We start from the raw sequence: 26,818 nt of genomic DNA on the forward strand, positions 1-26,818 counted from the left end.
CACACCTAATAATTAGCAGTAGCCTGGATTCAAACCCAGGTAGTCTGGCTCCAGAACTCATGCTCTGAATTGCTACTTAATACAGCTGGTCTATAAGTAACATAGCAATTATTAGACTTTTATTGCTTTTGAGGATTATCTTATCATCCTCAAGTGTGATGATGACATTTTGGGATCATCTTACACTCATCTTCTTAAAGATCAGAGCCTTGCATGTGTCAGTAAATCTGCAGAGGGACTTCATGTTTTGTCACCTTTGTTATTGTGCCATAAGCTGCCAATGATGCACAGTCAAGCACAGCAATTGGTAAAGATCTTGCCTTTCCTCTCTTTTCTGACTTGTCACCTTGGCAAGGCTGGAGGAAGTTGGCTACAATTCTTGCTGGACCCAGTAGGTGGCACTAGAAACTAGATTAAGACCTCTGTTTTGCTACACGGGTAGCAGTTTTTCTAAAGGGAAACAAGATAGGATATAATTGCAAAGAAAAAATATATTTGCTTTCTTTTCTTTTCTTTTCTTTTCTTTTCTTTTCTTTTCTTTTCTTTTCTTTTCTTTTCTTTTCTTTTCTTTTCTTTTCTTTTCTTTTCTTTTCTTTTCTTTTCTTTCTTTCTTCCTTCCTTCCTTCCTTCCTTCCTTCCTTCCTTCCTTCTTTCCTTCTTTCCTTCCTTCTTTCCTTGCTTCCTCCCTCCCTTCCTCCCTTCCTTTTTCTTTCTTTTTTAATTTTGCTGTCATAGCATGAGTTTTAATCAAAACACCTCAATTTCTTCCTGAAAAGGTCGAGGAACTAGCTAAGCATTTAGCTCCCTCTGCATTGACATGCATATCATATCGACACCCACATCTGTACCCATATTTTAGAGACTGTAGTTTGTCTGAAAATACCCACCAGATTTGGGGCATGAGAGTTGAAAAGGATTAAGATAGGCTTTCAGTCTCTTGAACTCAGGACTGGAATGTGTATGAAGAACTCGAATGTATGTAATTGGTGGGAAGAAAACATCTGCCGAGCGCCTTCTGCTGACTCTCAGGCCTCTGTGTTCCCTGTGTCTGAGCTTTGCCACTTCCCTGGTTATGACTGCACATGATGTACACATGGTTTGGCTGACATCAAAGTTAACATCTGTTCTAGAGTCTATCTTCCTTTTCCTTCTGTTCTAGAAGATATTGAGCTTCAGGGAATTTTATTATATTTTGCAGAAACATATCACATAGTAATTAATCAGCACTACTATTTGCTGAGGTCTGTTATGAGACAGGCACTTTACAGATATTGTTTCTAAAGCTTACGGCCACTCTGCCTGCTGGAGGGGTCTTTCCGCAGTTTACAGATGTGTGCACTGAGGCTTGGAGAGGTTAAGGAACTTGCCCAAGGCCATGAAGTTTGCAGGTGGTGGAGCCAAGAATTGAATCTAGGGCTCTCTAGGCTTCAAGCCCATGCTTTAATATATTTTTAAAAACCCAGTGCTTGCACCTCCAAGTGGGAGTTTGGCCGGTTTTGGATTAAAATAGTCCTAATCTTCTTTATGAGCAGAATATCAGGGAAGAGGAATTCTAGGCACTTGCTGTGTTTTTCGAGAAATTCCTCAACTGCTATACTTTCCTTGGTTTCCATTATAAAACTTAGGTTAGAAAGTTGTGGAGAGGTCCCAGCAAATATCCGGACCTGGATTCCCTTCTTTGTTTTTTGGGAGCTAAGGACAATTAGAAGTGGTCAGTTCCATCATCATCATCATCATCATCAAATGATGAGTCTTTCTTCAGCACCTTCTTTGGCTACCACCAGCAAAAACTGTAGGTGGTCCTGACTCAGTAGCTAAATTATCATTTCTCATGGCCAGTCCATCTGAGAGCAGGGTTTTATCAAAGTTGACTTGGCAGAGGGAAATTTATGGCAAAGAACAAGTTTGGACAGATAAGTTTGATGTGATTTTTGTGCAACTGGAAATGGATGTCAAAGGATGAAGCCCAACACTTATTTTTTGCCATTTGCCCTTCTATAAAATGGATATTTTTGGTGTGCTGGAATAGGCTACGATTATGGGTTTAAATTACTTTGCAGCCCCTGAAATGAAATTGATCATTTTTATATGTGCCTTTGTGGATTTATAGAGCTATAAATATTCTCCATGCAATTACTGTGTACATAGTCAGATCACGTTACTGAGTTATGCATGCACAAAAGCAGATGTATTCCTGTTTATATAGTAAATGAAATGGAGCAGTTTACCATAATTACATTAGGTCATACTTCCAATAGACTGGTTAATAAAGCTTATAACTCTGGGGGCAAATGTTTAAAAAGGGGCCTAGAGTAGACGTCTCTTTCCGTAGAAGCCTCTTTTCAACAGTTGTCTTTGGGCTCATATTGCTTGGAATTGATATATTGAATTATTGTTGCATTGAAATTGTCACTTGCCCCAGCAGCCTGGGCTTTGCAGCAATAATATAGATGCTTTACATTCCTATGGTGCTTCATGCCTTTCCAAGACACTTTCATATATTATCTTTCCTGACATAATTCCTTCCAATCATTTTTTGGGCAGTTACTTTATGGCTTAAGATGGGAGGAGTGAGGTGGGGAGGGGGGAAGGACTTATGTGAGCAAATTGTTCTAGGCTGATGCTGCTATACGCAGGGTTAATACAGGGAGCCGCACAATTTTCAGGGAAATTCCCCCATCTCCCCACAAAGGCTCGACTAGACAGGTTAGAACCCTGGCTCCATCTTTTTAGCTGCCTCTGTTTTCAGCGCGTGCGTTCCCTCGCTCCTCTTCAGCCGCACTGGCCACGTCTTCAGAGGGGTCCTCACGGCTGGTGCCAGACCAAGTGTGCAGTGAGGGGAGATAACGGGCAGAAAATACATATGTCATGACCTCTCCTACAATTTAGGGGGGGACTCTTGAGTAAATACCAGACTATTGTTCCCAGAAAACCCCTGTGTTGTACACACGGAGTGAAATCTATCCATTTTATAGCAGAGAAGTCTGAGACATAGAGGTCCCTCAGCTAATTAGTGGCAGAGCCAAGATTAGCATGCCAGTCCCGGGCTCGCAGCTCACCAGTTGGTGACGACGCCTGTTCACCTCGAGTCATTCGAGAGGGAGCTGTGCATCCCTTCGCTTTGTCCCCCAGCTTATTATAGGACCAAGCGTCTGGCTCAGTCACTGCCTGGGGACGGCTCTGGGTCTCACTCCGCCAGCTTTAGAGGCAGCTCCTGGATGTGGGCTATGCCCCGTTCAAGGGGAAAGCAAAGTAGATTCAACTTTTTAAAAAATGAACATATATAAACTATATGGGCTTATATAGTTTAAATATATAAAATATATGGGTTTCTTTCTTAAACAAAAATATATAAAATATACGGATATCTTTCTTATAACAAAAGCTTGATTATCCATTATGTAAAGTAAAGAAAGACAACTGCTTAAAAACACCCACCATCCCCCCTTCTACCTCCACACATTGGTCCCCTTGGCGTAGATCGTTTAAGTGTGTCTCCTCCGCCCGTCTGTATGTATTCACGCGAATGCCTATGCAGTGCTCAGTTCCCATGGGACAGCAAGTGCAGGGTCAGCAGCTAAGTGTGTGTCATCTTCATCTCTTTGAAATTCAATTTCTTCATTTGAAAAATGGATTAATAATAATACTACCCTTTCATGGGCATAAAATGAGCTAATAGATACAAAAGCATCACATTCATAACGGGGTTTGATCTTGTGGAATCAATGAATAATTCATATCACCGCCCTAATATGTGCGTTTCTCTTTTCTTTCCAGTTTATCCTTTGCTTCAGCTTTTACCAGTGGGAGCCCATGACCTACGGCTCTTACCGCTACCCCAACTGGTCCATGGTGCTCGGATGGCTAATGCTGGCCTGTTCCGTTATCTGGATCCCAATTATGTTCGTGATAAAAATGCACCTGGCCCCTGGCAGATTTATTGAGGTAATTCCATCTACTCCTTTCCCCTGCCGTCTTCTCCCAAGGGAGAGCCCCTGAAAGCTCTGCACGTTAAAAAAACAAAAGATTCGGTAAACTTATTCAAGAGGGAGACTCGGTGATTAAGTGATTACAGTTGCCGCCGTTTCTATTAAACCCATTTTTATTATGTATTATTCCTCTAATGGAGGGGCTCAGCCAATCTGCAAGTGGAGCTGTGATTATGCTATGCCTTAGTGTGGTGACAGCTCTGGGGAATAAATGATCAGAGCGTCTCCTCTTTCCTGGCGTGCCCTCCTCCTCTCCCCTCATCCTCAGCTTAAATCTCAGTGTTTGATTTTTAACCACACATCACATTCCTCCTTTCCCGATGTTCTTCTCTGTCCAAGCCTCCTTTCTCCCAAATATCTATTACTATTACACCTAACATTACTATAACTTCCTGTTGTGCCTGTGTTGGAGATAGTTGAGGGATCCAAGCTTTTTAAAATGTCACTATTCCTGTAGAATATAAAGAGAGTTTCAGGTCATGGCTGGTGTGAGCTGAGACTTGTCTTTCTAGATCAGGTAAGCCCTTGCTGGACCCATTTCTTATTTCTAATGCAAAGAATCTCCACCCTCACTCCAGAGTGGATGGGAAGGGGACTGCCACTTGTGCTACCAGCGAAGTGTGGTCAGGCTTTTGTTATTTATGAGAAGTCACTTGCTCAGGGATGCCAGGAATCGCTCAGCCCTGCCTCTGTCTTGAAGATCCACGGATCTGGCATTTTGGACTGAACCAGTGCTCCTTAGGGGTTGGCCCAGGGCCAAGCAGCAGCACCCTCACCCGAGAGCTTGTTGGAAATGCAAACGATCAGACTCCAGGCAGCTCCACTGAACCAGGATTTTGGGGAAGTAGGACCTTGGCATCTGTAGTTTAACAAGCTCTCCAGGTGACTCTGATGCACGCTCAAGTTTGAGAAGCATCGGACTAGATCAAGGTGACAGAGGGCAGAGAAGAGAAGCTCTATGGGCTTTGCTCTTGGTCAGCCAGGCTGAAAAAGGAAGAGGCCTCTGGAACATCCCACTGAGGGCCCAGAAGGGAGGAGTGGGATGGGAACCTGGTGCCTGAGTATGTGCACGACACAGGTGTCCACGTGGCAAGGAGGTAGCTTTTGTTTTCACTGGACTAACGACAGAGACAGTGTAAAGGTGAGGTATAGCAGTCTTCTTACCGAAGCTGTATTCCAGTTTCCATCCTCAGGAAATTCTGTTTGTCATCCCCTTGAGGTAAGTGACTTTGGCCTGACCGAGCCCCAGGGACGGCTCGCTTCCGCCCCAGATACACCTCCCCTGCAACTGACCCAGAAATCTCTCTCCCTCGGAACAGATCCTGGGTTAGCCTCTGCTACTTTAGTTGTAGGATGAAATTTTCTAAACTGATGAGTCGGCCGTATAAATTTATTATGGTTGATGTGGGATACAAAGGTTGCAAATTGATGATTAAGGAGAGATTAAACCAACAGCTCAAGAACCGGCTTCCCTTTAATAGGTAATAAACATATAATTGTTCCCTCTTATGTAGTCGGAAATATGTTTTCTTTCCTTTTGCTGGAAAATGTTCCAGTCAAATTATGTTTTCCATAAAAATTTCATTTGAAGGATTAGAGATCCCATTATTTTGAGCTCACCTGCAGGAACCCACGTTACCGAACCATGTCAGAGGTATATGTTTTGTCAACAGATAATTAAAATCTTTGCTCACTCTTGGCAATGTACCTTGGGGTTACGTTCCCCTGCCCCCCCCCCCCCCCGTCATTTATATACTTTTGGGAAATATGCTAAACAAAATCCAATTATTTTGATGTAGCAACCCACTGTTGAGACGACAGACAAAAGTAATTGAGCCCATGTCTTTTGCAGACTGTGTTTGGCAGTGGAGAGAGAAGCTTGCAGATTCTCTTCATTTGAAGGGAAAAAAACATATAATTAAAATCTGGGCCCTTTATCCTCTATTAATCTTGTGCAAAGCGAACAGGGAGCCGTTGTAATATTGCTTGCAGAGTGATGTAAATAATTTCCAGTGAACCAAACTGAGTGTTCTCTTCACTGTCCCTGGCCTAATTAATTAATAGCGACTGATTTTCCTAACTGCCTCTCTTGGTAGGGGGCCTCTTGGCTCAAGTGGGGGCTCTGGCAAAAGTGGTCACCGGCAGTGTGGGGATGGGTGGGTCTCCTAGTGGAGGAAGGTGCATTGCGTCTGTGACCCTGTGTTTCTTTGGTTTCTTTGCAGAGGCTGAAGTTGGTGTGCTCGCCACAGCCGGACTGGGGCCCCTTCTTGGCGCAGCACCGCGGGGAGCGTTACAAGAACATGATCGACCCCTTGGGAACCTCTTCCTTGGGACTCAAACTGCCAGTGAAGGATTTGGAACTGGGCACCCAGTGCTAGTCCAGGGGTGTGGGATGGTCCAAACTCGATCCTGTTTGTCCTCTCTGCCTCCTCCTAACATTTTCCCCGGCTTTCCTCCCATTTTCTTCCTCTTTCTACCCACATCTCGGTTCACATCCATACATGAGAGTGGCTATGTAGAAAAGTAGGCCGTAGTGTCACATGTCATGGTGAAGAGCTAGACAGGCCCCTGGAGCGAGCGCTGTTTCCTGTGTCCATGGTGTCCTGGTGTCCGTGTTGGGTCGGGTTGGTCTCCTGAGCACGTTTCACCCTGCAGGGCGGATCAACTAGGTGAGTGCTGATAGGTAGGCGTGGTGTGGTCAGTAGAGAAGAGTCCACTGTGTGCTGTCATGGGGGTGCCAGCAAGGCATCCACAGAATGGCAGAGTTGCAAGACTAATTTGGGCTTGTCAGCATTTAGAACCGAGCTGAGCAATGTAGTGATTACATTCAGACACAAAAATTCAAGGCAAGGTATATTCAGAGGGTCAGCAGTGGTCAGAAAATGTTTTGGATGAAAGACAAGGCTGGTAGATTTGGACACCACTGAGGTGGTTAAGTTTCTATTTCTGGTCACAATTGGGCATCTGTTTCCTTCATTTGGAGCAACCGTCTCAAGTGTACCATGAACGCAGATGCTTCACTTTCTGCACACTCTGAGTCTGAGTGAAGTGTTAGCTCTCTTCCCTTTGCTTTTTTTTTTTTTTAATAACTACATTTGTGAGTTGTTTTGGTTATTTCTTCCACCCCTGCACGAGAAGCCATCATATAATTTGTGCCTAATTTTGTACATTCATAGTAGAGCTCTATTTTAGTTTCTACATGACATTTAGCACCATGGTTCAATGTTATGATCCTGCATTTCTTCTCCTCTAAATGTCTTTCTATAAGCTGTAGATATGTTGTCTTTCCACCTCTGGGAAAACAAAGCTTACCCCGATTCTGTCTATATATTATATATATGGGACACACACTCTTAAAGACAGAGAACTTCACAATTTTTACTCAACTTTTTCATTCACAGTAAATGCCAATTGTGGTCACAGAAATCAAAGAAATGGAGAGTTTAATAGAAAGCAACCACACTATCCACTGCACTGGTAGTACATTTTAGGTCATTGTATTTACAGGAATTTTCTGATAAATACAGCTTAGGTAAGTAGCAAGTGAGCCAATTAAGACTATAGCTTTTAAGACTACATTTAGCCAATTCAATTTTAAGAGTTCCCTATTCACAGTAGTCATTATAACTGCACTCTAATGAGAGCGAATCATACGTCTGCAGAGATTGGTGAAGCCGTAACCTTTATTATCTTGTATCCTGAACATGCATATGTGAAATTTTAAAAATGTGATATGTGTTCATGTAGTGTGTACTCGTAGTGGTGTTTTCTGTCCATGTAAATATCTTATGAATTACTATAGAGATGGTGAGTTTAGAATAGTGTAGCCTGTTTTGTTTTTTTCTTACAGTAATAGTATCTAAACCTAAAATTGTTTCCTTTAGGGGAGGCCATTTCAATCATTTTCTTATTCATTTGTCTTCATATTACAGGGTCTCAGGCAAAGTTTTCAGTTCAAATCTTGTACATTGACGTGATATTTTCATCCTGTTTAACAGCAATGAAACCCAACAACAGACCTTAATGTAACATTTGAGAAAATTACTTCATCTGTAAAAAAAAAACAAAAGTCTCTCCTCATTTTACTGAGCTCTCCCTTTTCCAAGGCAAAGATCATTGCCATTTGGCAACGCTGATGTGAACTTCCAGTTTTCAAGATTAGCTTGTGAAAGGTTTTAGAAAAGGAAACAAAGATGGGTTTTGAACTTTAGGTTTGCATGTCTTTTGTCTGCAGTGTATGGGTTGTTTGTCCTCCTCTTTGTTCTCCTATTTTCCCTGTCCCCCAAAGCTAGAACTTGCTAGAAACTATCCCAGAGACTAAACCCTGAGCTTCCCCTGAACTTAGCTTTAGGAAGTTGAGCTATAGTCTCACCTGTCCCAGTGTTTCCCACCATGATCTGTCTGCCATTAACACAGGTTTCCCCAAGAAAGCCATCCAGATGAGAAAAGCCCCCATTACTGTGGCAGATGTCACAAAAGGGTACTGAAAATTAGCCTCTCCAGTGGCTATGTGGTGGAGTGAGAGCGGTGGGGAGGAATAATTTAGGCCCGGAAATTATCCGCAGCCTTTCCAATTTGAAGGTTGAAGAAAAGAGCTTAAATCAATTAGCATTCTCTCACGGGACTGGTATGTTTGTGTCGGGATGAGTGGTTTTTGGCTTTCCTCTCGCCTCTTGGCTAAAAGTCGAGTCTGATGCTGGCCACCAACCCAATTTCTGCTAATTATTGCTGTTGTGATTAAAAGAAGTGGGAGGAGACCCCATGGTTGCTGCCAGGTTTGTTTTGTACAAACTTAATTGTAAGAATGGAGATCTTCTCACTAGCTGGCGTGTTTTGTATTTGGGGGGGGGGATCTACATTTGTGTTAATTAGGATTTGTCTGAGTAAGGCTTAGGAGGTGCTCCCTGAGCAGCTGTTTTTTTTTAAATTCCCTTTCCCTGCAATTTCCAAGTTTTATATAAAATTTACTTAAAGGGATACACTCAGGTGAAAGGTTTGAAACTTACCTGGAAATGGTTACCTTGTAGAATGAGACTTGTCCATTTCCACAGCCACGTTCAACTCTGAGGCTTTCCCTGGCAGGGGTACATTCATTCAGTGTCGAGCTGTTCCCAGTCATCGTGTATGCCATGCTACGCCTCCCGTGGGTTTAGCTGGGATGCTGAGAGCTGAGATGCATACGACCAGATGGATTGTTTCCATGCTATTAAAATGCACAGGCAATTGGAAGAAAAACAATGAATGAATAAAAGTAAAATGAATAGCATTGTCATAAACTGCCACCTGAGATTTTCCCTTCAAACTGGGGAAGAAACTGAGTTGCTGGTTCACTGTGCAGAATGGTGGGGCATTTTTTACTTGTGAGATTAGTTCATAACACCAACAAATGCCAGAAACTCATTCAGAGAAAAAAAAAAAAAGCCATATGTGAAAAACAGTAACCCTGTAATATCCTTAAAAGAGAAAAAAATGTATATTTCTTAACAATTGGTGTTGTGGCTTCTTATGCAAATGTTTGTCTTGCATAGTAGTAACTTTTATTCTCCTTAGGGCTGTGTTTGTCATGTACAAGTGTGTCTGATTCTGGTCTTTTGTTGTTGTTTCTTTTTCCTTTATATTTATTTATTGCATGAAGTCTGTGGTCAGTGCTAAATCTTGATGACCTCAATGTCTTTAAATTTCCAATGTGTTTTTAATACGTAAAAATTGTAATCAACTTGTATTTCAGTGAGCAGCACTTTAACAATAATGACCTTTAAATAGATAAGATTTGGGTTGTCTGTATGCTAATATTGCATTGGAGTTGAGTTTTCCTTTAATTAAGTTCTTATTGTCACCTACGTGTTACTCAGTGCTTCCTATCCTTTACCAACAGCATGGTTTTCCCATGCCTGAAAGTAAGATTTTCTTCCCTCTTTGTTCCTTTGGCTGCAGGTGATCGTCCTCTTCCTAGAGGCTGGCACAATGACTGTGATGGCAAGGTCAGACCGCTATTGTTGTGCCTGGATTTGGGTTTGCAACAGGTTTCTTTGAGACAGAGGACTCGAGAGAGGACATGCTGTGTGGCGTGCAGGTTGTCTTGTAGAGACAAAAGGCTAAGAGATGAACATGTCCTCCTCTGTCACAATGGGTGTCACACAGACAGCTAGGTTGGGGGCAAAAACCAAGTAATTTGGTCTGGATTCCTATTTTCCCACTAGAATTTGTAAAAGTGAAGCTTCCTGTCTTTTCCAGAGTTTGCATCAATTGTCCCGAAAGGCCAGGTAATTTTGAAATGTGGTCTTTGCTCAGGTCGCCTCTGAGCAGCCTGCAGCCAAAGAGAAAGTGTTTTCAGATTGGGTATTCGTCACCTCTGAAAAGCAAGCAGTGGTTTGAGCTGCCTGCCATGGATTAAATACATCTTCAGGTAACCATTTGCCTTATAGGTGTATTTTATTGTTAGGATGATACTTAGTAATTGACTACAAATTGTTTTGTCTCTCATTTGTTAGTCTTTTTTTGCACTTTATTATGGACCTATCAAGGAATAGGTTAATTCTTACATTGTGTACTTAGCTAATGTCCTAAATGCTGGCATCTTATGTGGGTATTGTTGCCCATGAATAAATATATGTTCCCTAATCAGGTCCTTATATTTTTTCATTAACTGTACATGAAGAAAATATGTTAAAATGATGCATCATATATATATCTTATAGAGTACATATTATATAATGTGTATTATTCATTTAAGAAGTCATTATTCTTGAGGCCCTACCTCAAATTTTGTATTTATGTGTACAAATGCAATTTATTGTATTATATATTTGCCTATTATATACTGATATAAATTAGAATTTATCCTAATAATGTATGAGTTCACAAAACCCTAAATAAACGTCGGTGTTTAAAACATAACCGTTACAGTATTGTGTCTGTTCCAAACCCGTTACCCACCAGCTTGCTTTCTTAACAAATGGCCCTCAGGTATCCCCAAGATTGATCTGTTTTATTGTGAGAAACCTGGAAGAGCCATGGAAAACTGCCCTCCTGGGAAAATGAGATACTGTGCTGCCGTAGAAACAAATATCAATTAAGTTGTTATTTTCTTAACCATCAGAATGCACTACTCTTTGCTGAATTATTAATTGCCCTCATGGGTTGGGAGACAGACAGATTGAGGCGGGGAGGAGAGAAGGAAGAGAGAGAGAAAGAGAGAATCTGAGGAGATCTGAGATCTGGACAGAGGGACTGGATGAGTTAAATCCTGTGTGTGCTTTAATGATCGTTTTGTCAGTCTTCAATTCAGTAAACAGTTATGTAGTTCCTACATTGTGCTAGGCCCCAGGCAAAACTGAATAAAACAGTCCCAGATATCAAGGAATTCAGAGCCTAGAAGAAGGACTACCCATATTAAACAAACAAACACATAATAAACAAATGCTATTCTTTTCATTTTGAGTGGGTAGAGCCCCCAGGTTCCCTGCCCAGAGATGGGGCCCCTGAGATCCTGCGTCATGGTCTCTCCTGTCTGATCATGTTAACCCAGAAGCTTGGACTTTGTTCTCCTTAAAAGAGCATAACACACTCATGCTCTGCCTCCGTCCTCAGCTTCAGTGTTGAAAGGCTACAGGGATGATCTGCCCCACCCCTCAGTGGGAAAAGAAATGCCTTCTTCTCAAGCTGATGCGGAAATGCACATGCCAAGAACACAGGTGTCCAGCCTGCAGTCATGCTCCAGCCTGGGAAAGGTATGGTAATGAGATCTACACATACACTCAGGACTAGCCATAAACCTGCACTTCAGCAGCTGCACAGAGCAGCAAACACCAAACTCGGTGTAATGTCTTGTCTTCCCAGCAATGATGCTCCTGCAAGGGCAGGAAGTGCACTCTGTGGGATCAGAGCTCCGTGCTGGCTCATCACCCTCTATCTCCTTCCTGTGATTCCTTTGCTCATTGTGTGTGTGTATTTTAACTTTTTATTTTGAAAATTCTAAGGCATACATAAAATTGGAGAGAATAGAATGATGAACTGCCATGTCCACATCTCACATTTCCAACTATTATGGACTCATGTCCAAGTTTATTTCATTTATTCCTGTCCCCATCCTGAAACTCTGCTTCCTTGGAGCATTTCAAAGCAGATCCCAGATACTGTGGAATTTCAGTTGCAAATGCTCTGTTGTGTTTTTATAACCCTTCTAAATAAATAGTCTTTCCCTAGATGGGGATAAGGACAAATGTGGGAAGCTTAGAGTTCACACATCTATAGTAAAACCAAGCTACTCTGGGCTGTTTGAAAGGAGAAGTGCAGGATCTGTCTGGAAGGAGCTTAATGTGTTCTCTGCTCTGAGAACTAGCCTGGCTTCCTCCAGCCAATCGTTCGTCTTGTTTGCAGTTGTTTGGCAACTATCCCTCCCCCTGGACTTTGCTGTTATTTTCATAGCCAGCTTACTCCTGCTTCCTTGGATTGTTCTCCTTTGTCCATGCTTCCTACCCCCTTTGCCTAGGTGTCTCTCCTGCAACCAGAAATTCAGAATCTCACAGCTACAAGACAGAACTCCAAGATCACTTATTTCAGTATATCAGCAACATGAATTCTTTCACGACAGTCTGTTTTGTGGGAATTGGCTTTATGAAGAGATGCATGTGGGAGGAGTTGTAGCTGTCTAAAGGATTCACTGTAAGGATCCTTTGCAATAGCAAACTTCTCGAGTGCCTTTAAAATGGCTCAACTTTACAAAAATCGGATTTAAATCTCTGATTTACATATTCTACTGTGTGATTTGGGCCACTTCTTTCTTGCCTTTTATTGTAATTTGTCATTTTATGATCATTTTGCTATCTAGTGGTCCCCAACGTTTTTGGCACCAGGGACTGTTTTCATGGAAGACAATTTTTTCCTGGGACTAGGGGCGGGAGGATAGTTTCAGGTGATTCAAGTGCATCACATTTATTGTGCACTTATTTCTGTTATTGTTACATTGTAATAAAAAATGAAATAATTATACAACTCACCATAGGTTGGGGACCCCTGAACCCATCCCCAGCCCCTTTTCCAGGAAACTTCTTCCTATAGAAAACTTGGAGGGTTAGGAGAAAATAATGGCTGAAGTATAGTGCAAATCAACATTGAAACAGAATCACATTTTCACCATTTATTGATTCATTCACTCATTTATTTTTATACAATGTCTTAATTATGTGTATGTTTCTAGAACCTAACAGTTTGTGGCATATAGCAGATACTCCATAAATGCATTTTTAAAAATTGAATGAATAAATGTTAAGTATTGGCTCTGTAGAAGGAACAGAGCTCAGTGTTATTATAGTGTGCAAGGAAAACACGAGTCAGACTAGGTCTCTTCCTCCAGGTCTCTCATTGCGGAGGGTACTTAAGGCATAACACACACGTTGCCATAACGTGGAAAGTACCAAGTGCCACCAAAGGGGAGCAGAAGAAGATATTCCTTCTGGATGAGAGCACTATGCAGCACTTCATAAAATAGGGCATTGGTACGTGGGAAGATTTTGACCATCAGGAAGGTATTAGGATGGGCTTTCCAGGTGGATGAATGTAAAGAAGTGACAACGGGGGTGGGGGGTAAGACAGGAAAGCATGGATGATGGAAAAACTTGGAAAGTGTAATATATGCTGATGTGAAGTGAGAATTGAGGCTGAAAGTGGTTAGGACTTGACGGTCAAGTCCTTTGGTGCCAAGAGGAGTTCAGACATGAAGTGACAGGCCACAGAGAGCCACTGAAGGTTATTGAATAGCGGAGAGGTATTTCCTGGCAGAGGCAGCTATGATGCCAGAGACTAAGTACCCTCCTTGGGTCAAGTGCCAGCTCTGTCCCTTATTAACACAATCTCATATATAAAATTGGAATAATTATACCCATCTCACATAGTTGCTATGAGGATTAAATTAAAATTTGTAGGTGAAATTGTTTTCTCAACAGTAATACCCCACTAAACGTTAGAGATTTACTGTTAGAGTCAGATCTGTATGTTTGGGAAACTAACCCAGTTGCATGTCGAGGATGGACTGGAGTGGAGGAGAGAGCTGAGGCTAGCACTGGTGTGACTGGGTGAGAAACCAGCTTTCTGAAACCATTTGGCGTGAATGTCAAGACATCAGGCCACACATGTAAGGGTCTTCTGGTGGTGAAACTCCTTTCTGATCCTGTGACTGGCACCATTGAGGTTTGTATTTAAAAATTTGAGCAATCAGCATGGACATGACACCAACCAACAGCAGAGGTTTGGCAGTGAGGCCGAGCAGAGCACCATCCTGGTGACTCTCGTCCACCAAGTGTTGTCATGTGAGTTTCCGGATCATGGCAAAGTCAGGGAGTCTAGGAGAGATGCTGGGGCTCGTGGGGTCTTTGAGGTGGGCTCTGGGGCCTCAGGATAGCCTGGATATTTTGGTCCCATAACTTGATTCTTTCTACCTTCTCCTTTCAATCAGGAAACAGTGGCTGAGGGATTCTGTGATTATGGGGGATACTCATTCGCACAATTTGTTTCAAGGCTTCCTGCCGTCTCTGTCACGTGGCCCTCACTGCTGGTATTCAGGAGAGATGTATAGAGAGAGGTTGGGGCCCTACCTACCAGGCTGTACAAATTTGATCTTTCTTGCTTAGGAGTTTGAGATAGACCATATTTAAAAAATGGCTCTGATTCACTAGCTGAAAAGAGGAGAGCATGGGTAAGCACAGGCCATGACAATCTTGAAGTGCAGCTCTTCTCTTTTCTTGCCTTCCTGTGAGTGCTTCTTATTTCTACAGACAGTGCCTTAGGGTGAGGGTAGGAATTAGGAATTACAGTGCACTTGTGCTAGGCCAGTACAGTTATTTTACAAAGTTGCTATGTTGTGAGGGAGTATGCTACTGAGTTTCTGTTCTTCCCTTCCTCAGTGACATCTCTGACTTTAGCCAGGCTTGGTGCCACCCAGCCCAAACATGGCATTTCCTGGTTCCCTTGCAGCTAGGTTTGGTAGATTGACCTGGCTCCATTCCTCTATCTCACCCTAAATCATACCCTTGCTCTATCTTTATCGTGGGTGGGTTGTACTTCTCACTGTGACTTTGGGCTTGGCCATGCATCCGTGCTTTGGGCCACTAGCATGTGAGCAGAAGTGGCAGTGTGCCTATTTTGAGTCTAGACCGTAAGAGGCCTCACCTATTTCCACTGGTTCTTTGGTGCCTCTTTGGGCCATGAGACGAACAGGTCTTGGCTAGCCCATAACCCAAGGAAGATGAAAGGGACATGTGACAGAGTCATTCAACTGAAACACAGACTTGTAATGAGAAGTAAAATCAGCCTAGTCACTACAGCTTAAAGCAAAATTGCCTGTCTGAGACCAGCCTGGATGAGCTGAACCACAGCCAACCTGCAGATATGTGCTTAGAGTTGTATGCCACTGAAATGTTGTTGTTTGTTATGCAGTAATAGGTAATAGATACATAAGGAGTGGCCATGTGACTAGGTTCTGCCTAAATATAAGTGGAAGTGATATGTGGGACTCCTAGGCATGCTCTTTCCTTTCTCTTCATTCTTTTCCACATTTTGCTGTCTGGAATGTGGATGTAATGGCTGGAGTACCAGCAGCTACACTGAACCATGAGGACAAGAACTACATTCTAGGGATGATAGAAAAGGGATCTGGAAAGAGCCTCTGGGTCCCTGAGGACTTTACAGAGCTACCAAATTAACCCTGGACTGTCCAACTTTAGAATTCTTGTACCTACAAGAGTATTAAACACCTCAGTTATTTAAGTTACTATCATTTGGGAGTTTTCCTGTTATATGAAGCCAGACAGAATCCTTACTAACACAGGAAGTAAAATGAACTGGGATGACTAGAAGGAGATCCAGGGAGCCACTGGAAAATGTGGGCGAATTTAATGTCGCTGGGCAAGGAGAATTATTTTTGGATTGTGACCCTGGAAAGTAGTCTAAAAGCACTGGAAATGACCATTTCTATTTCACATAAATGAGCAAGGCCAGTGAGTGTTGTGAATTAGTGTGATAGGTTTCTGCCTAAAGTAACTGGAGCAGATTCTCTCTGTTCAGAAAGATCTCTCTCATTCCACTGCATCATCCTGTGACCTATCATTCCTCCAACAGGCAAATATTCTTGGGTTGACAAGTCTGCTCATGGTAGCTATACTTTAATGAGGAATGTTCTATTTTTCCTAACTCAGTGTAAGTTGAAAAGGATGCTTTCCTCCTACTTTTCCTGCAGAGCGATGGTAACAGCACTGAGCACGTAGGACTTCTGATATGAATAAAGGATCATTTTAAGGCCTGGAAAAGAAAGCCTGGGTGAATGCTTTGTGGGCAGTCTAGAGTCCCTGGATGATAGAAGGAGTCTTTATGGAAGAAAGTTTGAAAGTTGGTCAAGGGGATTTTCTCCTCCCTACACTTTTGGTTCCCATGGTGAGGGATTTTTCTTAAATACTCCTGGACTTTTATCCCACTCTCTGCTCTCTCAATCTCTTGTGGAAGAGGTGCCAGCCATTGCTCCTCATTTCTCAGTGAGATCTCTCTTGCTATCTTTCTTCATCCAGATCAGCAGGGCAGGTGGCTGTGGCCCAACCTGCCCCAGGTGGAGGTCTATGCTAGAGCAAGGGCAGGTGGCCAGTCTATTTTGGCTTTCACATAAAGCTTTGCTCTTCCAGCATTAATAAAGGCGATGCTTTCACCTACTGCTGACTCACATGTCTTATTTCTCAATTGGTTTAGAACTCAGGCAGGGAATTAGGCTGCTATGTGTTGTTCTCCTACAAAACCTCAACAAGGAGACTGACTCTGCAGGCTTCATCCCAGGAGAAGCAGTATAGCTTAATAATTCAGTGCAGACACTCAGCAGTCACTCTGGTTTTGAAGCTTTACTCAGCCACTTACTTGGCCAATGGTTCAGTTTCCATATCTGTAAAATAGGTATAACAATGCCACCTACCTAATTGGGTTGTTTTGAAGAGTAAATGAGTTAATTCTTAGACAGCACTTAGAGTAGTAACCTGCACACAGTTATACTTAATAACATAGCCAACACCATTCTGGCCGGGCTGGAGTGAGGCTAGGTCTCCCTGAGGACAATGTGCCTGATTCTTTTCTTGCCTATTGGGATGGACAACATGTGCTGACGTTAACACTTAATAAAACCCGGATACTTGCACACCTTGGTTCTTGTCATCAGAAACTTGAAACTTGGCCAAGATTATTGATGCTATGGATTAGAATGGTTTCATTTATCTACATGTTCATAGATTCTTTTACCTATTTTTCTATAGATCTATATCCAGCTTTGTTCTAAAAAGCGTTCAAAGCTATAAGACAGAAGGATGATAGTTCATTTAGCAAAATGTAGGTCCCTCTAATTTGCATGCCACTGAAGTTGATCGTGGTAATTAGAATAGACAACATAGTTTTCATATAGAGTTTATATATTCATATAGAAACAGAAGTCATGCATCAATACGTTCATTCAACCTCTCCTTATAAATGGACATGCATTTCAGGAAATGAAAATATCCACCCAGTCAGGCTCGCACACTTGCAGAGAGTAGTGGAGCTGTTAGGAAACTGGGTGTTTTTGTACTTTTCTAGGCTCTGCCAGCAAATTGGCACTTGTGTTAGTTTCCTACGGCTGCCATAACAAAGCACTGCAAACTGGAAGAATTAAAGCAACACAAACATCACCATTCTGGAGATTAGAGGTCTGAACTCAAGGGTTGGCAGGGCCATGTTCCCTCTGAAGCTTCTAGGGGAGGGTCCTTCCTTGCCTCTCCCAGCTTCTGGTGGCCCCATTCACTCCTTGACTTGCAGCTTGTCTTAGTCCCTTTCTGTTGCTTATAACAGAATACTTGAAACTGAGTAATTTATGAAGAAAAGAAATTTATTTATTACAGTTATGGAGGCTGAAGAGTCTCAGGACAAGGGGCTGAATCTGGTAAGAGCCTTTTTGCTGGTGGGGACGCTGAAGGATCCCAAGTTGGTGCAGAGTATCATGTGGCCAGGTGGCTGAGCATGCTAACGTGCTCACTCAGGTCTCTCTTCCTCTTCTTATAAAGTCACCAGTTCCACTCCCATGATAACCCACTCATCCATTATCCTGTTAATCCATGAAGAGAGTAATCCATGCCTGAAGGCAGAGCCCTTATGAACCAATCATCTCTTAAGTGGCCCACATCTCAATTGTGCCACATTGTATATCTTCTGTGGAGAAATGTCTATTCAGATCCTTTGCCCATTTTTAAATTATCTTGTATTATTTATTTATGATTATATTATTTTTGTTGTCTTGTATTATTTAGTTACAATAGATTTTTTAGTAGATAGAAGTCCCAATCAGATGTGTCTTACAAAAATTGTTTCCCATTCTCTGGGTTGTCTTTTTACTTTTTTGATGATAGTCTTTAAAGCATAAATATTTTTAATTTCGATGGTGTGGCCATAGTACAGTAAAGATGCCTAATAGATAGTTGGGCATGTAAGTCTGCAGTTCAAAAGAGAAGCTGGGGCTGGAGATACATATTTGAGAGTCATCTATGTAATAGGTTGAGCATGAAAGGGAATAGGTGTTTCAGGAAAAGAAGAAGTCTTAGAACTGAACCTTGAGGCTCTCCAACATTCAGAGGTCAGGAAGAAAAGGCAGAGGGGTGACCAAAGGAAGCTACTGGCTCCTGGAGAACCCATGGATATAGGCCATCCTGAAGGGCAGGGTGGATTTGGGTATGGTGTTGGGTGAGCCAAGTCTTGTTGTTGCCTCCACTGTACATAGGTCTCACTGCCATGTCCCACCATCAAGCATGTACACAGCCATGTGTCCATTATCACTGCAGAAATTTGCTGGGCCTATTCTATGAAGATTACCTTAGCCTAACAGGCCCACACACTCAAAATCCCCACTCAAGGAATGCAGTTATAGGAGGAGATTGAAATACTTAGATATCTAGGAAAGATTTATGACCTTGTTGAGATTAACTCTTGTTACTGTTAATGGATGTTATGCTGCAAAGCTATGACAGAACATATGTCTTGCTTTATTTTTTAATGGAACAAGCTAAAAGCCCCATCCCACAGGACCAGCTAATTACACAGAGACTTTAAGGATAGAGAGCTCTAAAGACCTTACCCAGACCACCTTTTCCCCTTGCTGGGGTCACTGCGACTTTTAAGGATTCTGGGATTTCTGAGATCAATCAAAGGGCCTTGGAAACAATAGCCCAAAGCCACTCAAGGCTGCTGCTGCTGCTGCTGCTACTGAGGGGTCCTTAAAGACTGCAGAGGCTAGAGAGGATATGGCTCTCCTAACACAACATGGTGTACAGTGTCCTTCTCCGCTAGGCCCAACTGGACTTGGGAAATCCTATTTTCTGCCAGGTGTGTGAATTTAACGTTAGCTTTAAATGCAACATGCTCCAGGAGGAAGGAAAAAGCCCTGACTCTGTAATGAAAATACAGAGTCAAGGCAGGCAGATGCCCTTTGGGCCTGAGTTGAGGCATCAGTTGAGCCTTGCATCAGTTTACCTCTTAATCTTTCAGTTCAACTTCTGGGTTGCACAGTTCTCTTCTTGAGCTGGAATTTGCCTGCTTGTTCATTTCCTTTTTCATCCGCCAAAGGACAACAATGTAAAGGCCCAAGTGGGACAGTGGCTTGCATACAGAAATATCCAGAAAAATAGGGCAGAGACTGGAAGAGCTTGTAGGTAAAACCTTCTCTCTTAACAAGCTGTACTGCTACTTTGGTGACCTTCCCTGGAGCTCCTGGGGGTCAAAGCTGAGTAGGGGTTAAGGATATGGGAAGTGAGAGGGAGTGCAAGAAGTGAGAAGGGCAGGTCCTTATTAAGGTGAAGAGGGTGCTGAAACATTGGAATCGGTTTCCCGGAAGTGAGGGAGAGCTGTTTCCAGAAGTTCCCTTTATCTTTTCTGGGATCCCTGTTGTGAGTATCAAAGGGGCTTGGAGAGAGTGGACAGAGTGAGCAAGCTGGGGGGCTTTAAATTAGGTGGGGCTCGTTTGGTATAAATCAGAGGTTCTGTCATTTCTGATTCCGTGACTCTACATTTCAATTATAAATAACATTCTTGGATGTTAGTGGGACGAATAGGAAGTGGGACAGAGGTCTCAAACCTGGGAGATTTCCACAGGTAAGATCAGTCTGGAAAGTGTGACAGAGAGGGTGGAGGACCCCTCCTCTTCTTGCCCACTAGTGGAAAACAGAGCCCAGCTTTTCTCTCTAGAGAAGGTGCTGGGAGTTGCGGAGGGTGGGGGCTGCGGGTGGAGGTCCCCAGGAACTGCTGGAGAGCCTGGAATGTGACTATGAAAGAATAGTGTGCTTTTGACAAAACCATCAAGAAAGTCACCCAAAAAAAAGAAAAAAAGAAAAAAAAAAGATGTTTAGGAATTACCCCTAAGTGGCAGCATTTGCCCTGTAGAATGAGGTTTGCAAGTAGATTACCCAAACCCCAACTGTAGCTCGCTCCGGCGAGAACCTCTCTTCCTGCACCCAAAAAAAGAGTGTGCCCAGTCGTAGGGTTCAGCAGGAGAGGGGAGTAGAAGGTACAGGTGGTGAGCGGGGGCTCAGCCATCATGCCCCTGAGGCCCCTCTCCAGCCCTCCGCAGCCAGTTGCCAGAGCGAATCCCGAGTAATTGTTTTCCGAGGCGAGGCCGTGCGCGCTCGGCGGCGCCGCCTCGGTCTCGCTTTCCCAGAGGGGAAAACCCACCCGCGAGGGCTCGGCGGCTTTTCGACTCCGCGGGGACGAACTGTGGCAACTTGGGCAGCCCCCACCGCGGCGCCGAGGCAGCGACGGCAACGGCGGCAGAGGCGGCTCGGCAGGGCTGGGGCGCGTGAAGCCGTGGGGGCGCCTTGCGCCTCCGGCTCCTCCCTTTCGCCCGCGGGTCCCGGGACTCCGACTCCGGTGCTCCAGGTGGCAGCGGCTGCCGCACCTGCAGCCTCGGTGCTCGCAGCTCCGCGGGCGAGGGAGGCGAACTGAACCGGCCCCCAGCGCGGAGCAACCTGCCGGAGTGGCGGCGCCCCGCGATCTGGCCCCAGCTCCGAGTCGAGCGCAGCCGCAGCGGGGGCCGGGGCCCGAGTCGGGCGCTGCCGCCGCTCGCGGTGGGGGGCGGGCTGGGGGCGGGGCGGCCGGGGCTGCCTTCCCGGGCGCGATCCCCGAGCTCGGCACCCGGCGCAGCCGAGCCACCTCCCCCGCCGCCCGCTAGCAAGTTTGGCGGCTCTGAGCCCGGCGCGCCTCGGGATCCAGGCTTATTTGTTTCCACCTGGCTTCGGTGCACCCTGCTTGGCGGGGACCCTCGGGAGCGATGCCGATGGATGTGATTTTAGTTGTGTGGTTCTGTGTGTGCACCGCCAGGACAGGTAAGCACAGCTGGGAGGTTGGAGGGATCGGGGAAAGGGGGCAGCCTCGTTGCTTTGCTTAGAGCCCACACCGGCGTGGGGAGACCTGGAGCCGAGCTCTGCCCTGGTCTGGGGAAGGGCAGTATCGTGCATTGCTCATTTGGATCTCTCTGCCCTGCACGGTGAGAAGCGGGACTCACAGGCTAGATGTCCCCATGAGTGCCCCTTCCCGGGGGACGCGGCCTCAGGGACGCAGGAGTGAGGGGCGCGGCCGAGCGGGCGCACCCTCTTGCTGGCAATAACCAGCTTCCAGGTCCCAGGGAGTCGAAACCCGCAGCAGGGCGGGCGTGCAGCCCACGTCTCGGAACTTGAAAGGTGCGGTGGAAGCCGCCCTCCCCGACTCCCGCTGGGCCGGGAAGGGGTAGCCGCGGGAGTCGCATCGCGGAGGCAGCGCTTCCGGCCGGCGGGCGCGGCTCGGACTCGGGAGGGCGCGGCGCGGCGCGGCGCGGGGAGAGGGCTGCGGGGGAACCCCGGGATCCCGCGATCTCTTGTCCCTTCCTGACTCTCCCCAGGAGAACTCCAGGAGTATTCTCCCCCGCCCGCTCCCCGCCCCCAGGGGCTGGGAGAACAATTGTGGTGGGGGGGAGGATTGGAACAGTGGAGACAACCTGGGGAAATTTTCTTAAGCTCCAAATCAATTTTCCCTTGCTATAATCGCAGGCTTCGGGGTGAGAGGGGAAGCAAGGATAACGCATAATTGTCTGAAGTCTCCGCTTCGTTCTGCCTCCGGAGACGCAGTTGTGAGGACTCTAAGCGCATCTTCTTCCTTCTGCTTCCACCGGCTCCCCTGCCCCCCAGTCCCCTGCGGTTCGGACACTGCCTTGCAGCTGCCTTCTTCTAGGGGCTAGTAGTAGATGCAGGGAGACTGGGGTAAGGTGGGGTGGGGTAGGGTAGGAAATTGGCAAAAATAAGGCTTGCCGATTGCTATTGCCGGGGCTGTTGGAGATTTTCAATCCTTCGCCAGCCACCCTCGGTACGCGCTGCCGACTTTGCACCCCAGAATCTATGTGTGGTCATTCCCTCCGCCTTTAGCGGCTCCCCTTTACAATCCTCATTTCCCTTCTCTAGAGACATAGCCTCCACCCCAGACCAGGGAGCAAGTTTATCGGCAGAGGGCTGGGGAGGGGCGCCGGTCCTTGGTTGGCTCAAAAGTTCCCTCTGCTTGCGCCCAGACGCCCCTCTTTGGCAGTTAGCCCGCGTGAGGATCCAAGAGTTGGGCGACCAGGAGCTTGCAGCTGTCCCTTTCCATGTCCCCAGGACTGAGCGGGCAGCGGCTTTCCTCTGCTTAACCCCAGAGCGTAGCGTATGGATTTCTCCAGGGACAAAAGAAACCTCCATTCCATTCCTTATCTCCATCTGAGCTTCCCAGGCTGCGGAGACGCCAAGGCTCAGACTAGCCTAGAATACTTGCTTCTTGAGTTCAGGTTCATTGGGATGGGTTAGTCTTTTAAGACCGAGAACACGCTGGAAGGAATGCGCCCCAGGAAGATCAGATCAGGAGATTCTAGTGCAGAGTGGGCTACCCGCCCTGAGCGTGGAGAATCTGGTGCCGTTGGGCGTCTTACAAGGGAACAGAAGACAGGGAGAAACTAGACCGGGAGGAGGCAGCCCTTCGGTCAGTTCGCATCCTCAAGTGCATATCACTATCGAATATGCCTAAATCCTTTTTTTCTCATTACTCCATTGAAAAGTTGCCCAAAGTGCCTTTACCCAGAAATGGAACGTGTTTCCAGGGCTCCTTGCTTGTGGTGGGGATCTTCAAGAACACGGTCGTTTCCCCCTTTCCACCCCGAACCTCCATTAAATCTTGTAAAAATTGGTTGTGGGGGAAGATGCATTCGTATATTTATTCATTCAACAAACAGTTGAGGGTCTCGCTGGGTGCCAGGGTTACTCATGCAAGAAAATGACTTGGTCCTTGACTTCTAGGCACTTCCTGCTTAGCTGAGAATCTAGATAGAAACTGGAAAACATTCTTATTTTACAGATTGATGGGGGAGGAGAGGTAGGAGTGTACGTTGGCATGAAGGAAATACAGAGGAGGGAAGGTGTGAATTAATTCCGGGGAGGGGTGGTGGTCAGGGAAGGCTTTACTTAGGAGGTGACAGTTGAGAGTTGTGCATTGAAGGCTTTGTAGGAAGTTTTCCAGGTGGACAAAGTGGGAAAGCATTCCAGGCAGAGGGAACAGCTTGTGCAAAGGCAGGGAAGCATGGAAGGATCTGGCCCGTTGGTTGTGGCTGTTGCCTAGGGAGCTTGGCTTTTCAGTGCCACTTGGCACTACTTGAACGCTAGAGACACCATATTTCTTCTACTAAAATTATCAGAATAATCAGAGAGACAGGGGTGGAGGGGACATTATCTCCCAATTTGTACACTTAAAATTTCTGGTAGCTTGAGTGGGTATAAACTGTAGTTTTCTGGGGGCAGCGCCTTTGATTTTGCCCGGGAATCACCCTTTCCACGTCATACATTCATCCTCTTCTTAGGTAACAAAGGCTGGCTGGTTGTTTCCTTTATCAGGATCCAAACAAGCCACTTGGAAAGTTTCTCTTTGTCAAGTGGGACAATTGTTGTGTGGGCTGTTAACAGTCTTAGATGAAATAAACATGTGGTTCACTGAGTGAGCTGCTCAGATATCACTGCCTTGTAATGGAAATGAATAGATGATATCAGGCACATTTTAATTAAAGCAAGACTGCAGTGCAGAAACAGTTACATATGAAAAGATCGAATGATAAGTGTCATAAGGAAGCTGCTTAAATTGCTCCTTGTTCAGAGAATTTGTTTTAGAGTGCACAGCAGAGTCAAGATAGGAGGTGCTCTTCTCTAGTTCTTGTTATTTCTGGTTGCAAAATAATTCTGGGATTTCCAGGTATACACTAATAACGAAAACTTAGAAGGCTGCAATAATAGCAGCGATAAGACACTATCCTCATGAGTTTTCTCCAATGTCTTGGAAGTATGAATAATATAAAGCTTGGTGATTGTCATCCCTCCCATTGCTTTCCAGTTTGTTTTGGTCACCAGGGTAAGGGGTGAAGGCAGTAGCTGTAATTCCAAAGCCTTAAGGCACCCAGTGAATGCCTTTTGCTGCCACCTGCTGGAAAGGAGAGATTTTCTTTTTGAAGCAATTCCCAGGTGGTTTTTTAATTATGAATTGAATAATGGAGCTGTGGAGATGAGCCCCCAGCCTCCAGAGATCATGTAAAATGTCGAAAAGCTTAGAACAGGTATAGGGCATATTCTTCAAAAAAACTGCTTTTGGAGTATTAAGAAACTTTGTAGGAGCCCAGGGGCCCAAATCTGATTAAGTGGTTGTGAAATCTTGTGGTTGATGAGGTTTTGGAGCATCTTTCTAGCATCATTTTACTCTGCATGGACCAGAGGAAAACAGCTTCCACCGTGGACAATGAGCCAGATTAGATTTGAAGTGAGCCAGGCCCAGGAGCATTTGCTTGGGTGCCTCGGGCCAGACCTGGAAGGTGGAGCAGTAGGCTTTGGGCCCCAGCACTCCCTGGACGGGGCCAGCAGGGCCACCAGCAGTAGCAGCAGCAGCAGCAGCAGCAGGTATCCTGGTTAGGGTGGAAGTTCTGGATCTCAGAGTCAGGCCTCAAGTGCCTCTGTGACATTGATATGCTGCCTTCCAGGTTTTTAAAATATTTTCTTCCCAGGAACTTTTTATCTCGCTTAATTCTAATTCCTAGCTCCAGCCATTTGTAGAGCCATTATGTCCAAAGTAGAAAACTTTAATAGAGTTTCCTAGGAAAAGGGCAGGAGCTCCATGCTTGGACAAGAAGCAGAAACATTAAAATAAATTATTTTTTTTTTATGGAACCAATACTCTCACACTACATAGGGTTCAGGAGAGGCCATGTAAATGCTGCCTTATTAATAGATTTTCTGATTCCCTAGGCTGTGTGCAAAATGCTGTCCTTTACACATCCTGCTATTGGCACAAGGCATTTTCCTCCTGAAGGGGACCAATTAAAGGGAGAGAAGAAAACCGTATCCAGAAGCCTAATTGATTTCTTTTCTCTTGTTCAGTTTTTATGGGGTGTTTTCACAATAAGAGCAATACAGTTATTGTAAAGCCAGAGAAGCTCCTTCACTTGCAAGTTGTGGGCAGGGGGTAGAGGAGTGAATATAGATTTAATATACGGATTTCACAAACAAACCCAGGATGAGAGGCTCTTCAAGGTCAATTGGGCATGGAGAAGGAATGGGAGGGAGAGGGCTGTCACCTTTTGTATGATTCTAGTGGCATTGGGGACCAGGGAGCTGGAATGGCCTGGAGAACAGCCTTATCAAAGACAGATGGAGCAAACCCCAGCTGGGCACCAACTGTGTGCCAGACTGAGCTCTTGGAATGTTCATAGGGTTACCACTGACACCTCAAGTCTGGGAGGCAGGTATTATCATTCCCATTATATGAATGAGGAAACTGAGGCTCTGAGAAGCAAAGTGAATTTTCCAAGGGCCCAGAATTAGTAGGGGGAAGAGACAGATGAAACTGGCTCTTAATTTAGTGTCATTTCCACAATGCTTTCTGGATTGAGTGTGCTGTGTTCTGATTTAGGGGTGGGGATCCAAGGACACCGCTGGGGTGTTCTGCCAGTTCTACAGTCTGTTTGGGTGCTTTTTAGGCGTGTCCAGTTGCAGGGTCCCTGGTCTGGGAGATTTGAATATCTTCAGGATGACTATCATAGAAGGTCTTTAGTTCCTTCATCAGTTAATATTGCCACAATAATGTTGCATAATAAACAACCCAAAACTCAGTGGCTTGAAGCAATAATCATTTATTTTGGTCCACATGTCTGTAGGTTGGTCTGGCGGTTGGTTCATCTAGGCCAGCTTTAAGCTTGGTTCCAAAATCAGGTAGGGTGCCTGCTCCACATGTCTCAGTCTCCTAGGGCCAGTGGGTCAGCAGGGCCATATTCTTCTCATTGTGATGCAGAAGTGCAAGAGAACAAACCCTACCTTACAAGCACATTCAAGCCTCTGCTTGTGTAATGTCACTAACATCCCAATGGCCAAAACAAGTTACATGGATGAACTCAAAGTCAAGAGATGGGGAGGTTTACTCCGATTCAGGTGGAAGGAGCTGTAAAGCCACACAGCAAAGGCTGTAGATGTAGGAGGGATAAACATTTGAGGCCAATAATTCGGTTAACCACAGTCTTTAGAAAGTTTCCTTGGCCTTCATGCTATCCTGTCCTCTCATGGATACTGTTCTGAAATCATTGTACCCAAAGCAATAATCATGCACTCCATCATTAGGTAATTAATCAGTTCCTAAATTCAGAGCCTGCCATATGTCCACCTTGTGCGTGGCACTGATGCTACAGGGATGCTTCCTTCCTCTTGCGTCCAGCCAAAGGCACATTCCCCAGGCCACTTTCCAAATTTCTGGCCCAAGAAAGAGCA

The 26,818-nt window shown here is 45.0% G+C and overlaps 2 protein-coding genes across 4 annotated transcripts in view; both read left to right on the forward strand.

The window, feature by feature from the left end:
• SLC6A5 (solute carrier family 6 member 5) overlaps positions 1-6,416 on the forward strand; it is a 51,298-nt gene extending 44,882 nt beyond the window's left edge. The window contains exons 15-16 of the mRNA XM_045556570.1: positions 3,778-3,945; positions 6,212-6,416. Of these exons, the coding sequence (XP_045412526.1) occupies positions 3,778-3,945; positions 6,212-6,367 (324 nt within the window). The 3' untranslated portion in view covers positions 6,368-6,416. The remainder of the gene's footprint in view (positions 1-3,777; positions 3,946-6,211) is intronic.
• A 14,736-nt stretch (positions 6,417-21,152) lies between these two features.
• Positions 21,153-26,818, forward strand: part of NELL1 (neural EGFL like 1) — a 714,969-nt gene continuing 709,303 nt past the window's right edge. The window contains exon 1 of one of the 3 annotated variants that reach the window (XM_045557684.1): positions 21,153-21,355. In XM_045557684.1, coding sequence (XP_045413640.1) covers positions 21,301-21,355 — 55 coding nt within the window. In that variant the 5' untranslated portion in view covers positions 21,153-21,300. The remainder of the gene's footprint in view (positions 21,356-26,818) is intronic. The other 2 variants (XM_045557686.1, XM_045557685.1) reach the window with 2 other exon arrangements.

Source organism: Lemur catta, chromosome 7 (genome assembly GCF_020740605.2).
Source record: "Lemur catta isolate mLemCat1 chromosome 7, mLemCat1.pri, whole genome shotgun sequence".
NCBI lineage: Eukaryota > Metazoa > Chordata > Mammalia > Primates > Lemuridae > Lemur > Lemur catta.